The sequence below is a fragment of the Scyliorhinus torazame genome, chromosome 31 (genome assembly GCF_047496885.1).
Source record: "Scyliorhinus torazame isolate Kashiwa2021f chromosome 31, sScyTor2.1, whole genome shotgun sequence".
In the NCBI taxonomy this organism is placed as follows: domain Eukaryota; kingdom Metazoa; phylum Chordata; class Chondrichthyes; order Carcharhiniformes; family Scyliorhinidae; genus Scyliorhinus; species Scyliorhinus torazame.
This window is the reverse complement of record NC_092737.1, coordinates 23,898,762-23,914,463: the sequence shown is the minus strand read 5'-3', so window position 1 is coordinate 23,914,463 and position 15,702 is coordinate 23,898,762. Positions and strand designations below refer to the sequence as shown.

The window sequence follows — 15,702 nt, the reverse complement described above, 5'->3', positions numbered from 1 at the left end:
CTCCAGCACCGCAACAGAGGGTGCTAGACAAATGCAGATGGTTGTTGTTGGAGCAGTAATGTTACGTTTTCCGTGCTGATTTTTAAAATTCAATCTCCAGCGGGCTGCGGGAAGCAATTTTCCCACCAAATGTGTTCACCCGATGATAATTAACATCCCGGTCTAGCTGGTCGAACGTGATTGTCGCTAAGTCGGCCATTGGTTTAAATAGGTTGACCCTTGCGGACCTTTGACAATCAGACTGAAAACCCCGAACGCCCTGTGGAAATACCCATCCGAGGTCTGAAATCAGCCTTTTGGGCGAGAACCTCGGACTGGGAGGGATGCTCGCCTGTCATATGTCGTCCAGACGTCAACAGTGACCCTCCTGTGGGGTTGACAGTATCGTGTCCCTGCAGTTTAACCTCGGAAACCATGTCCTGCGATTATTACCTCAGTTTTCTGCCCCATTACCACCCTATCCTTTCTGTCCTGGGCCTATTTCTGATGACGTTTAAGGAACTGCGCCTCATCTCTCTGTGAGGCAGTTTGCAGGCTCCAATACGGAGATCAACAATTGCAATAGTCGCTCACACTTACTGTGGACTGTAACTGCTGGGAATGATTCGGCCATTGCCAATCGTGCCCCACCGGGCCCTGCGCATCGCTCCCTCTCCTCTGCGCTCTAGCATTCGCGCCTCCTCTACACTCTGCCATTCGCGCCTCCTCTACACTCTGCCATTCGCGCCTCCTCTACACTCTGCCATTCGCGCCTCCTCTACACTCTGCCATTCGCGCCTCCTCTACACTCTGCCATTCGCGCCTCCTCTACACTCTGCCATTCGCACCTACCCTACACTCTGCCATTCGCACCTCCCCTACACTCTGCCATTCGCACCTCCTCTACACTCTGCCATTCGCACCTCCTCTACACTCTGCCATTCGCACCTCCTCTACACTCTGCCATTCGCACCTCCTCTACACTCTGCCATTCGCACCTACCCTACACTCTGCCATTCGCACCTCCCCTACACTCTGCCATTCGCACCTCCTCTACACTCTGCCATTCGCACCTCCTCTACACTCTGCCATTCGCACCTCCTCTACACTCTGCCATTCGCACCTCCTCTACACTCTGCCATTCGCACCTCCTCTACACTCTGCCATTAATGAGGTGCGGTGAGGTGGGCTTCGAGGACCCCTTAGCAGCTAAGTTAGGGCATGAGGGGGGTCCAGATCTGGGAGAATGGGGAGACATGTATAAATAGGAACTGAAGAGGCATTTAAAATAAGTAATTAAGCTAAGTCCGGCCTCACCGAAACCATGAAAAAAAGGTCCTGTTTGATAATGGGGTAGGTCTTGGCGTCTCCTCGCTAAACATGGCCAAAAAGGGACTCTGTTTTTTCCCCTGTTAAGCTGTGCCCTGTGCATCTGCCAAAGAGTCGTTATTATTGATTATAACCATTGCTTGGTTACAGGTAAAGAGCTAATGGATTTGTGTTTTGATTGTTGGGAGATTCCCTGGAGTGTAGATAATTTATGGGGGGAGTGGTGTTCAGTCATAGCTAAGCAGATCACGGAGCCGAGTGGGATACAGATGGTGTAATTAATGGGAGGAGCGAGGTCTGTAGGCAGTTTTAGGTGTGTTACAGCATTATTAGCTGAACAGCAGTTTTGCCTAATGTTGCTAGGTTGAGCAGAAGAGAACTGAATCTGCTCTTGAAAGGCACTCTCTCCAAAAGTCTCTATGCAGCTAAGGAAAGCAAACCTGCTTTGATAACTTTATTTATAAGTGGCATTTGAACTACATTGGGTTTCTTAATTGGAGTTAGTAGTGGTCATAGATAGTAAGTTCAGGTTTTTCCTTTGGTCTAAGAACTGTTTAACTGATAATTGTTAAGCTATTTCTTGTTAATGTGGTTATTCGGTGTGTAAATTAAAGTTTGTTTAACATAATAGATACCTATTTGTCAGAGTCTTAACTCCTGGGGTGAAGTTTCCTATCTTCATAGTTTTGTAAATGAAAAAAAAAAAATAGTTTGGGATTCTCGGTCGGAATCCTCACATCCCGAAAAGACAAACAAACAAACTGATGCCACAGAAGGAGAGGTCGCACCTGGACAGGTTTTCGATCATCACGCCATACTTCGCGCCTGTGTCCTTGCTACCAACTTGCACGTTGAACCCCTTGTCAAACAGCAACACAAAGGAGATAACCCCATTGGAAGGTCTCATGTAGAGCAGGAAGGAATCCTTAATGACAATCCACCTGGAAAATAGGACAAGTAAAACCCAAAACATTCGAACCTCGTTGGAAGGCGTCACGTAGAGGAACGTAGAAAATGGGAGCAGGGGGAGGCCATTCGCCCCTTCGAGCCCGCTCCACCATTCATTATGATCATGGCTGATCATCCAACTCAATAACCGAATCCCACCTTCGATCCTTTTGATCCCCTTCCCCGCAAGGGCTATATCTAACTGCTCTTGAAACACAATGTTTTGGCCTCAACCATTTCCTGTGGTAACAAATTCCACAGGCTCACCACACTCTCTCTAGGTGAAGACATTTCTCCTCATCTCTGTCCTAAATGGTCTACCCAGTGTCATGAGAATGTCACTTTAAGAAATGTTTGGCTGCTCATGTTACTGCAGTGATGTCAGTGTGTGGGTGGAGCTGAGCTCTGGCTCTTCTTTTTAGTTTCACTTTGAGGAAAAGCTTGGGTGTGTCTGTGTTTTGTTTGGTTTCATTTCAGTGTTGGAGCTGAAGCCAGCCAGAGCAGGTGTACTGTTGATCTCTCTGCCATGAAAAGACTATCTCTTGATCATTTGGTGAATTCAGAATTCTAAATGTTCTCAGTAGTGAATGTAAACCTGATGTGCTTCTGTTAAAAGGTGTTTATTTTGTCTTCTGGATGTTGTTTGGGAAGTTATTAAGGATTACTTAGTGTTGTATTCTTTGGGGGTTGTATTTGAATTGATGGTTGCTAAGGTGTTCACTGTAAAAAAGGTTAACTTGAGTTCATAGAATAAACATTGTTTTGCTTTAAAAAAATACTTTTCCATTTCTGCTGTCCCACACCTGTAGAGTGGGCCGTGTGCTCCCCATACCACAATCTAGTAAAAGTTGTGGGCCAGGTGAATTCCATGATACACTTTGGGGTTCTCTAAACCCTGGCCCATAACACCCGTATCCTCAGACTGTGACCCCTGGTTCTGGACACCCCCCACCATCAGGAACATCCTTCCTGCATCGACCCTGTCCAGTCCCCCCCCACCATCGGGAACATCCTTCCTGCATCGACCCTGTCCAGTCCGGTTAGAATTGTATAAGTCTCTATGAGATCCCCCCTCATTCTTCTGAACTCCAGCGAGAACAATCCTAACCGACTCAATCTCTCCTCGTACGTCAGTCCCGCCATCCCTGGAATCAGCCTGGTAAACCTTTGGTGCACTCCCTCGAGAGCAAGAACATCCTTCCTCAGAGAAGGAGACCAAAACTGCCCACAATACTCCTGGTGTGGCCTCACTAAGGCCCTGTGTAATTGCAGCAAGACATCCCTGCTTCTGTACTCAAATCCTCTCGCAATGAAGGCCAACATACCATTTGCCTTCTTTACCGCCTGCTGCACCTGCATGCTTACCTTCAGCGACTGGTGTCCGAGGACACCCAGGTCTCGTTGCACATTCCCCTGTCCTAATCTATAGCCATTCAGATAATAGTCTGCCTTCCCGTTTATTGCTACCAAAGTGGATAACCTCACATTTATCCACATTATACAGCATCTGCCATTCATTTCCCCACTCACTCAACTTGTCCAAATCACACTGAAGGATCTATGCATCTACAATCCACCTCGAAAACAGGACAAGTTGAACAAAAACATTTATCTCCCAGTATCACCAGACTAGTAATGCCAAGATCCAGGAGACTGGGTTCAAATCCCATCACAGCGAATGATGGAACCCTTGGGAATACAGAAAGTCAGAGGGATCTGGGCGTGCAGGTCCACAGATCTTTCAAGGTGGCAACACAAGTGGACAAGGTAGTCAAGAAAGCAGACGGAATGCTCGCCTTCATTGGACGGGGCATCGAGCATAAAAACTGACAAGTCATGTTGCAGTTGTATAGAACCTCGGTAAGGCCGCACTTGGAATATTGCGCACAATTCTGGTCACCACACTACCAGAAGGATGTGGAGGCTTTGGAGAGGGTGCAGAGGAGGTTTACCAGGATGTTGCCTGGTATGGAGGGTGTTAGCTGTGCGGAGAGGCTGAATAGACTCGGACTGTTTCCATTAGAACGACGGAGGTTGAGGGGCGACCTGATAGAGGTCTACAAGATTATGAGGGACATGGATAGAGTGGATGGGCAGGCTCTCTTTCCCAGGGTGGAGGGGTCAGTCACCAGGGGGCATAGGTTTAAGGTCCGTGGGGCAAAGTTTAGAGGAGATGTGCGAGGCAGGTTTTTTACGCAGAGGGTGGTGAGTGTCTGGAACGCGTTGCCAGGGAAAGTTGTGGAAGCAGATACATTAACGGCGTTCAAAAGGCATCTTGACAAACACATGGACAGGACGGGTATAGAGGGACACGGCACAAGGAAGTGCTGAGGGTTTTGGCCAAGGGTGGTATCATGACCGGGACAGGCTTGGAGGGCCGAAGGGCCTGTCCCCGTGCTGTATTGTTCTTTGTTCCTGTGCTGTATTGTTCTTTGTTCTCTTTGAAATGCGAATTTACTTAAAAACCCAATAAAATGAGCAGATAAGAGGTAACGGGCGACTGAAGCAATTGACCGACTCGGTGAGGAGCAATGGGACATCCCACTCCACAGGGACCAATTGCCGGGGCAGCTGTTCAACTTGGGAACTGTTCCAATCATACAGTACAATTACATTCCTTTCAATATTTGCATACAATGCCAAATTGCGCAGAGGGGTCTATTCCGAGCAGCAAGCTGGCAAAATACAAAAAGGACAGTCCATATTGGGCACGGGACTGGCAAAAAAACAACGTTGCCCCACTCGGACACCGTGATCCATCGGAATTTAAAAAGTTAAGAAGGCGACTGTTCCAAACCTTTAAGGACAGGAAGGGGAACTGATAAGGGGGGCGACAGAGAGAAATGGTCCCCTTGATTGGAGAGTTTGGTTCGAGGGGGTGGCACGGTGGGTTATCACCGCTGCCCCTCAGCGCCAGGGATCCGGGTTCAACTTCGCCCTCGGGTGTCTGTGCGGAGTCTGCACGTTCTCTCCGTGTCTGCGAGGGTTTCCTCCGGGTGCTCCGGTTTCCTCCCACAGTCCAAAGACGTGCAGGTTAGGTGGACTGGCCATGATAAATTGCCCCTATGGTCCTAAAGGTTTGGGTGGGGAAGCTGGGGTGGCAATCTTGGGTTTACCGGGATAGGGTGGGGGAGCGAGCCTAGATAGGGTACTCTTTCAGAGGGTCTTTCTGCGCTGTATTACATGATTGTATACCTCCGAAGAGCAAAAATTAAGAGAAAATCTTTCACACAAAAGACTCGCTCCCACAGGGAGTGGGGAGAATGTGGGACTCGCTCCCACAGGGAGTGGGGGGGAATGTGGGACTCGCTCCCACAGGGGAGTGGGGAGAATGTGGGACTCGCTCCCACAGGGAGTGGGGAGAATGTGGGACTAGCTCCCACGGGGAGTGGGAGAATGTGGGACTAGCTCCCACGGGGAGTGGGGAGAATGTGGGACTCGCTCCCACGGGGAGTGGGGAGAATGTGGGACTCCCTCCCACAGGGGAGTGGGGAGAATGTGGGACTCGCTCCCACAGGGAGTGGGGAGAATGTGGGACTCGCTCCCACAGGGAGTGGGAAGAATGTGGGACTCGCTCCCACAGGGAGTGGGGAGAATGTGGGACTCGCTCCCACAGGGAGTGGGGAGAATGTGGGACTCACTCCCACAGGGAGTGGGGAGAATGTGGGACTCGCTCCCACGGGGAGTGGGGAGAATGTGGGACTCGCTCCCACAGGGGAGTGGGGAGAATGTGGGACTCGCTCCCACAGGGAGTGGCGAGAATGTGGGTCTTGCTCCCACAGGGAGTGGGGAGAATGTGGGACTCGCTCCCACAGGGAGTGGGGAGAATGTGGGACTCGCTCCCACAGGGAGTGGCGAGAATGTGGGACTTGCTCCCACAGGGAGTGGGGAGAATGTGGGACTCGCTCCCACAGGGAGTGGGGAGAATGTGGGACTCACTCCCACAGCGTGCGATCGAGGTGAATAGTATTGACACATATAGGGGGGGTGGGGGGAGTTGGATAAACACCCGGGGGAGAGAGGAATAGATGGATTTGCTGATAGAGTGAGAGGGGGTGGGGAGAATGGTGTGGAGCAGGGACACCAGCCCCGAGCAGATGGGCCCAATGGCCTGATATTGTATTGGGAATGCAATGTACAAATCCAGAATTCGAGCTAGTACTGGAACAGTGTGAGTGGATTCCGTTGTGGAGCAAACCTCCCAATGTGAGTCTCGGATTTAAGCTCGGTAGGCTGCTTTAAAACCAAACTTCCGCTGGCGCAGACTACCTTAAACCCTGCGCTGGTGTGGACTACCTTAAACCCTGCGCTGGTGTGGACTACCTTAAACCCTGCGCTGGCGCAGACTACCTTAAACCCTGCGCTGGTGTGGACTACCTTAAACCCTGCGCTGGTGTGGACTACCTTAAACCCTGCGCTGGTGCGGACTACCTTAAACCCTGCGCAGGTGTGGACTACCTTAAACCCTGCGCTGGTGTGGACTACCTTAAACCCTGCGCTGGTGCGGACTACCTTAAACCCTGCGCAGGTGTGGACTACGTTAAACCTTGCCTTGGTGTGGACTTCCTTAAACCTTGCCTTGGTGTGGACTACGATAAACCTTGCCTTGGTGTGGACTACGATAAACCTTGCCTTGGTGTGGACTACGTTAAACCTTGCCTTGGTGTGGACTACGATAAACCTTGCCTTGGTGTGGACTACGATAAACCTTGCCTTGGTGTGGACTACGATAAACCTTGCCTTGGTGTGTATTACGATAAACCTTGCCTTGGTGTGGACTACGATAAACCTTGCCTTGGTGTGGACTACGATAAACCTTGCCTTGGTGTGGACTACGATAAACCTTGCCTTGGTGTGGACTACGATAAACCTTGCCTTGGTGTGGACTACGATAAACCTTGCCTTGGTGTGGACTACGATAAACCTTGCCTTGGTGTGGACTACGTTAAACCTTGCCTTGGTGTGGACTACGATAAACCTTGCCTTGGTGTGGACTACGATAAACCTTGCCTTGGTGTGGACTACGATAAACCTTGCCTTGGTGTGGACTACGATAAACCTTGCCTTGGTGTGGACTACGTTAAACCTTGCCTTGGTGTGGACTACGATAAACCTTGCCTTGGTGTGGACTACGATAAACCTTGCCTTGGTGTGGACTACGTTAAACCTTGCCTTGGTGTGGACTACGATAAACCTTGCCGTGGTGCGGACTACGATAAACCTTGCCTTGGTGTGGACTACGATAAACCTTGCCTTGGTGTGGACTACGATAAACCTTGCCTTGGTGTGGACTACGTTAAACCTTGCCTTGGTGTGGACTACGATAAACCTTGCCTTGGTGTGGACTACGATAAACCTTGCCTTGGTGTGGACTACGATAAACCTTGCCTTGGTGTGGACTACGATAAACCTTGCCTTGGTGTGGACTACGATAAACCTTGCCTTGGTGTGGACTACGATAAACCTTGCCTTGGTGTGGACTACGATAAACCTTGCCTTGGTGTGGACTACGATAAACCTTGCCGTGGTGCGGACTACGATAAACCTTGCCGTGGTGCGGACTACGATAAACCTTGCCTTGGTGTGGACTACGATAAACCTTGCCTTGGTGTGGACTACGATAAACCTTGCCTTGGTGTGGACTACGTTAAACCTTGCCTTGGTGCGGACTTCCTTAAACCCTGCACTGATGCATTCTACCTTATTCCCTGCACTGGTGTGGACTTCCTTAGCCCGGCGCTGGCTGCCTTAAACCTTGTGCAGGTGCGGTCTACCTTAAACCCTGCGCAAGTGCGGACTACCTTAAACCCTGTGCAGGTGCGGACTACCTTAAACTTTGTGCAAGTGCGGAATACCTTAAACTTTGTGCAAGTACGGAATACCTTAAACCCTGTGCAGGTGCGGACTACCTTAAACCCTGTGCAGGTGCGGACTACCTTAAACCCTGTGCAGGTGCGGACTACCTTAAACCCTGTGCAGGTGCGGACTACCTTAAACCCTGTGAAGGTGCGGACTACCTTAAACCCTGTGCAGGTGCGGACTACCTTAAACCCTGTGCAGGTGCGGACTACCTTAAACCCTGTGCAGGTGCGGACTACCTTAAACCCTGTGCAGGTGCGGACTACCTTAAACCCTGCGCAGGTGCGGACTACCTTAAACCCTGTGCAGGTGCGGACTATCTTAAACCCTGTGCAGGTGCGGACTACCTTAAACCCTGTGCAGGTGCGGACTACCTTAAACCCTGTGCAGGTGCGGACTACCTTAAACTTTGTGCAAGTGCGGACTACCTTAAACTTTGTGCAAGTACGGACTACCTTAAACCCTGTGCAGGTGCGGACTACCTTAAACGCTGTGCAGGTGCGGACTACCTTAAACCCTGTGCAGGTGCGGACTACCTTAAACCCTGTGCAGGTGCGGACTACCTTAAACCCTGTGCAGGTGCGGACTACCTTAAACCCTGTGCAGGTGCGGACTACCTTAAACCCTGTGCTTGTGCGGACTACCTTAAACCCTGTGCAGGTGCGGACTATCTTAAACCCCGAGGTAGTTGGAGGGGTGGGGAGGTGAAAATCTCAGGAAGCACATTCCTCTGGCTGGCTGACCCTCTCGTACAGGACAGGAGGGAAAACACTGCTGGATATAAAACCTCGTCTAGCAGGAACCGAATGCCACTGACCTCTTGGACCATTGGTAGCAGAATCTGTGTCTCCCGCAGCAGTTTAAGCCAGGAATCCGATGTCCACCAGATCTCTTCACAATCATCCCCTCCCTGTTTAAAAAAAGAACACCAGGCTAATTGAACCCCAATCAACTACTGTTCATCTCCGTATCCTCCCGCATCGTATCTTGGCCAAAATCTCTCTCACCGCGCTCACACTGGCTCGCCATGCCCTACAATCGGTATCACATTGTCTGTGTGGAGTTTGCACGTTCTCCCCAGTGTCTGCGTGGGTTTCCTCCGGGTGCTCCGGTTTCCCCCCACAGTCCAAAGATGTGCAGGTTAGGTGGATTGACCAAGCTAAATTGCCCTTAGTGTCCAAAATTGCCCTTAATGTTGGGTGGGGTTACTGGGTTATGGGGATAGGGTGGAGGTGTGGGCTTGGGTAGGGTGCTCTTTCCAAGAGCCGGTGCAGACTCGATGGGCCGAATGGCCTCCTTCTGCACTGTAAATTCTATGATCTACGTGGGCCGTGGGATTTATACAGCAACCTCGGGGTACTTTCCACCCAAGGAAATACTTTGTTGAAGTGCCTTCCGTGTGATTCAGCAACTTGGGCTGATCCCAGGGCAATCGCCACCGCCCCGCCTTTCCTTAGCCACGGGATCACTTGGAGAGTAAGCCCTTTTAACATCTCACCCTGACGATCACACGCCTGACATCGTAGAGCTCCCCCGGTACTGCACTGGAGATTTCCGCCTGGATTACAAGTGGGGAGCGGGGACTCGAACCCACAGCATTCCGACTAAGCCAGACCCGACAACGAGGTACGCGGAGGCTGGGCTGATTTCACTGCGTGAGCAGTTCGCCGGGGGTGCAACAGCCATTTTGATTTTTTTCCACGATCGCGAACCTGGGAGGCTCACTAAAGGATGCAATAAATGTGGCAATTCCAGATATATTGTATAAGATGTATTTGGTGCAGGAAAGGGTTAAAATCCTGGCTTAGTGTGTGTGAGCGCTGAAGTAGTGTTTTTTAAGAATCCTGGTTTGAACGGTTCGGAGCTAGGGGTGCAATTAAGGCACCCCTAAGGCAGTTTTGTTTGGATTAAGGGGGTTCCCTGTGGAGTTAATTAGGTTTCAGCTTGGTGAGGTGATGTAATTACTGTGACGAGCTACGGTGGCAAGCACGTTACAGAATAGCAGTGTTAGTTGAGTTTTAGACGGAGCTGTGAGCGGAAGTCCAGCATCTGCCCCACTGCCGTTCAGCTAAAGATATGTCTGTAGACAGATTAGCAGTTTCTTTAAAAGCAGTTCAGCATTGTGTGATTGGAAGGTGAGCTGAAACAAGGTGGCACAGCTCCTGAAGAAACACAGCCAGAGTTCCTGCGTGGTTCTGACAGGAGTCAGATCTTTTCATAAAAGCAGCGTCGAAAGATCGGTCTTTCTCGAAGTGGAGTATCCAGCCATCTCTGTAAAGCAGTTCTTGCCGAGAGCCAACTGTATTGAACAGTGGATTGAGAGCTGAGATAGTTTTGGTGTTTGAATGGAAGTAAAGATAGCCGTTAAGGGTAATGGTGTCACTGAATTGATAACGGGGTCATTTTACGCCATTTTCTGGTGTGAATTTTTTTTAATTAAAAAAAATAAATTTAGAGTACCTAATTATTTTTTCCAATTGAGGGGCAATTTAGCGTGGCCAATCCACCTAACCTGCACATCTTTGGGTTGCGGGGGGTCAGACCCACGCAGACACGGGGAGAATGTGCAAACTCCACACGGACAGTGACCCAGGGCCGGGATTCAAACCCAGGTCCTCAGCGCTGTGAGGCAGCAGTGCTAACCCACTGCGATACCGTGCTGCCCTTTCTGGTGTGAAGTTAAAGATACCTTAATACTCTGTTAGTAATAAAGTTTGTTTCCATAAACCATATCCCTACTTTCTGTGAAATCACTTGTGGAGCGTGGAATCCTCACGCTTGCAAAATGAAACTAAAATATCGGGGTTGCCCAGTATCCCAGCAACTGTTGGGATCTGAACCGGGATACTAATAAAGGAGCCTGCCCAGCGGGGGGGGGGAGAAAAAAAGTGACACCCGTGGATTTAACCGTGCTCAGGTAGAGCGAAGACGAACACAGCGGAGCCGAAGGTTTTCCATTCCCGACATGGGCACCGGAGACGCAAAAGCAGAGACCCCAGCGGGGAAGCAAAGCCCTGGTGTATCAGCCAGCCCTTCAACTCTGCCATTCGAGAGTTCAAGTCACTTACAAGCCCTTTGGTCCCAGGTCCTGGATGAAGGAGAGCTCGCTTACGTCCAGGAACGACTTCTGAGAAAAAACAGACGGGGCTGATTAACCGCGAGGCAGACTAAATCAAATCTCAAACCCGGAAGAAACCAAGATTGCATTTGCAGAGCAGGTGGGAGTGGTCACCGATGGTCCTTTTAAAAAAATATATATATTTTATTGAAGCATTTGTAAATTTCACAATTAAACATATTGACATTTCTAAAACAACCACATGGGGTCGATGCACAAAATGCCCCCAAAATAACAACACCCAATAAACCACGTCCCCTACTTCTCCCACCCTATCCCCAATTACCCATATACTCAATTCACCGTCCTTATTTAACATTACCCTGCCTCTTATGTTCCTCCCCCCCCCCCCCCCCTCCCCTCCCCCCCCACTTTCCCTTTTCCCTCCTCACTGCTGACGTTCAGTTTTTGTTGAAGAAATCGCTGACCGGCTGCCGACTCCGGGCGAATCCCTGTATTGATCCTCTCCGAGCGAACTTGATTTTCTCCAGACTGAGAAACTCTACCGCATCGCTGACCCACACTCCTGATTACGGGGGCTCCGAGTCCCTCCAGCTCAGCAAGCTCAGTCTCCGGACCACCAGGGAGGAGAAGGCCAGAATATCGGCCTCCCTCCCCCCCCCCCCCCTTTGCCCCCGGATCCTCCGACACCCCGAATATCGCCAATTCTGGACTCGGAGTTACCCCCCCCTTCCAGGACTTCCGACATAAAATCTGCAAATCCCTGCCAGAATTCCCTCAGTTTCGGACATGCCCAAAACATATGAACACAGTTGGCCGGGCTACCCCCACACCGTCCACATCTGTCCTCCACCTCCTCGAAGAACCTACTCATCCGAGCTCCCGTCATGTGGGCCCTGTGGACTGCCTTGAACTGGGTCAAGCTGGGCCTAGCACAGGACGAGGATGCATTTACCCTTTTCAAGGCTTTATTCCCACAGTTCAGTTTCCAGCTCCCCTCCCAACTCCTCTTCACCTCTCTGATAGGGGCCCCTTCCCACTCTAACAATTCCCTGTATGTGTCCGAAACCTTCCCACCTCCATCCCCTGTTTTTGACAGCACGTTATCCTGTAGTCCCCTCAGGGGGAGGCGAGGAACGCTTGGGACCTGTCTCTGTACAAAGTCCCGCACTTGAAGATACCGAAACCCGTTCCCACCCGGCAAATCAACCTCCTCCTCTAATGTCTCCAAGGTCAGGAGGCCCTCCTGGATGAATAGATCCCCAAACCTCTCAATCCCTGCCCACTGCCATACCTTAAAGCCCCCATCCAGCCCCCCCCCCCCCCGGGACAAACCGGTGATTGTCACAGATCGGTGACCACACTGTCACCCCCTCCAGTCTCCTATGCTGCCTCCATTGCCCCCACACCCTCAGGGCTGCCACCACCACAGGGCTTGTGGAGTACCGAGCCGGTGAGATCACAGGGGCGCCGGCAGTAAAGCCTCCAGACCCGTACCCCTGCAGGAAGCTGCCTCCATCTTCCCCCAGACCGACCCCTCCCCCACTCCCCACTTCCTGACCATCGATATGTTGGCAGCCCAGTAATAGTGAATACAGCTCGGGAGAGCCAATCCCCCTTCCCCGCAGGGCCCGTTCCAGGAGGGCCCTCTTTACTCTCGGGGGTTTTACCCGACCGTATAAACGTCGATATCGCCACATTCATACTTCTTAAAAAAGCCTTTGGGACAAAAATCGGGAGACACTGAAACAAGAAAAGCCGTCTCGGAAGGACGGTCACCTTCACCGTCTGAACCCTCCCCGCCAGCGTCAGTGGGAGCAGGTCCCACCTACAAAAATCCCTTCTCATTTGATCCACTGCTTTGCCCAAATTTAACTTGTGGAGCTGCCCCCAATCCTTGGCCACGTGAATCCCCAGATACCTAAAACCCTTCCCAACCACTTTAAAAGGTAGGTAGCTCCGTCAGCCTCCTTTCCTGCCCCCAGGCCTGAATCACGAACATCTCGCTTTTTCCCATGTTTAACTTATAGTCTGAAAATCGCCCAAATTCTCCTAATACCTCCATGATTTCGGTCATCCCCCCCACCGGGTCCGTGATATAAAGCAGCAAATCGTCCGCATAGAGAGAGACCCTGTGCTCCACCCCCTCACTATACCCCTCCAGGTATTCGCTGCTCTCAGGGCCATTGTTAAGGGTTCTATGGCCATGGCAAACAGTAATGCCTAAGATACCCCATAGGTACTTCCACTCCACTCGGTCAAAAGCCTTCTCCGCGTCCATGGCAACGACCACCTCAGCCTCGCGCCCCTCCGCTGGCCTCATAATTACATTAAGAAGCCGTCTAATGTTGGATGTCAGGTTCCTGCCCTTTACAAATCCCGTCTGATCCTCCCCAATTATCTCCGGGACACAATCCTCTATTCGAGTGGCCAGATCTTTGGCAATAATTTGGCATCCACATTCAAGAAGGAGATTGGCCTGTTCGATCCACAGCTCTCCGGAGCCTTGTCTCGCTTCAGGATGCGAGAGATTGATGCCTGTGTTAACGTTGGGGGGGAGTACTCCCAGCTCCTTGGACTCGTTAAAAGCCTTAACCAGGAGCGGTCCCAGTAACCCAGAGAACTTCTTATAAAATTCCACTGGGAATCCGTCAGGTCCCGGGGCTTTACCCGATTGCATCGCCCCCCCAGTCCATCGATCACCTCCCCCACCCCAATCGGGCCTCCCAAGGCCTCCACCAGCTCCTCATTTACCTTCGGGAACTCTAGCCTCCCCAGGAATTGATTCCTGCCCGCCTCCCCAACCGGTGGTTCGTAAAGCTGGCGATAAAATTCCCGGAACGCTTCATTCACCGCCTCCGGGTCCGTCACCGTCTTCCCCCTCAAATCCTTTATTTTCCCTATTTCTCTCGCCGCCTCTGGTTTCCTCAGCTGATGCGCCAGCATCCTGCCAGCTTTCTCCCCATGTTCATGTATTTGCCCCCTTTTACCCTCACCAGCTGGCCCTCCGCCTTTCCTGTGGAAAGGAGCCCAAGCTCCATTTGAAGTCTCTGACGCTCCTTCAGGAGCTCCTCATTTGGAGACTCCGGTTACCTCCTGTCCACCTGTAAGATTTCTCCTACCAACCTGTCCAGCTCCGACCGCTCAGTTTTATCCCTGTGGGCTCGAATCGAAATACAATCCCCTCTAATGACCGCTTTCAGTGCCTCCCAGACCACCCCAGCTGCAGTCTCTCCCGTGTCATTGATCTTTATGCCCCCCCCCCCGAATGGCCTTTCTCACTCGCTCACAGATCTCCTCATCCACTAACAGCCCTGTATCTAGTCTCCACTGTGGGCGCTGGGACACTCCCGTGTCTGCCCGTAGGTCTATCCAGTGAGGTGTATGATCTGATACCACAATTGCTGAGTACTCAGTGTCCTCAACCCCTGCTCGCAGTGTTTTGTCAAGCACAAAGAAATCTATCCTGCCTTATGTACATGGGAGTAGAATGAATATTCCCTGCTCCTGGGTCTCTCGAATCTCCACGGATCCACCCCTCCCATGCGCTCCATGAACCCCCGCAGTTCCTTTGCCATTGCTGATAGCTTCCCCGACCTCGCACTCGACCAGTCCAGCCTCGGGCCCGGGACCGTATTAAAGTCACCCCCCCCCCCACCATGATCAGCCGGTGCGAGTCAAGGTCTGGGATCTTCCCCAGCACCTTCCTGATAAACGCGACGTCATCCCAGTTTGGGGCATATATATTCACCAGCACCACGGTCATTCCCTCTAGCTTCCCGCTGACCTTAACAAATCTGCCTCCCGGGTCTGCCTCTATCCTCTCCACCTCGAACGTCACCCTTTTATTAATCAGGATAGCCAGCCCCCCTTGTACCCCTCCTCCCGCGCCCCCCCCCCCCACTTAGTCTTTCCTCAGCTCTCCCCCCACTTTGCCTCAGCTTCCCCCCCCCCCACCCCACTTTGGTCACCGACAGTCCTGCCCCGATTGGTCACTCCGAGGACCAGCGAGAAAGTGTAACCAATACGTTTCTGACTGACAGTGTGAGCGGCAGAGTGGGTTTAACAATGGATTCCGCCAAGGTGAGGAGGCGCTCGCTATCGTTAAGGTGCCAGGGAATCAAGTATTTCCAGAACACTTTGTGGCCCAAAAATTGGCGGTGTGGCAAATGACGAGGAGGAAAGCCTGAGGTGGCAGGCCGATATGGAGGGGCTGGTCAGGGAGACAGAACAGTGGTCAATGGACCTTAACCCTGATCAGTGGGAGGTGACGCGTTTTGGGAGGGCTAGCGAGGCGAGGGGAATACACAATGAACGGTAGGAGATTAGGGCCAGTGGGATCTTGCTGTGCGTGTCCATAGATCCCTGAAGACAACTGGACAGGTAGATCAGGTGGTTAAGGAGGCTTATGGGATCATTGCCTTTATTAGCCGAGGCAGAGAGTTTAAGAGCAGGGAGGTTATGCTGGAACTGTATAAAACGTTGGCTAGGCCACAGCGGGGGTATTG

At 51.5% G+C, this 15,702-nt stretch overlaps 1 protein-coding gene across 1 annotated transcript in view; it reads right to left on the bottom strand.

The window, feature by feature from the left end:
• LOC140404597 (phospholipase D1-like) overlaps window positions 1-15,702 on the bottom strand; it is a 131,821-nt gene that overhangs the window by 46,519 nt on the left and 69,600 nt on the right. The window contains 3 exon segments of the mRNA XM_072493198.1: window positions 2,097-2,249; window positions 8,933-9,025; window positions 11,184-11,242. Of these exon segments, the coding sequence (XP_072349299.1) occupies window positions 2,097-2,249; window positions 8,933-9,025; window positions 11,184-11,242 (305 nt within the window).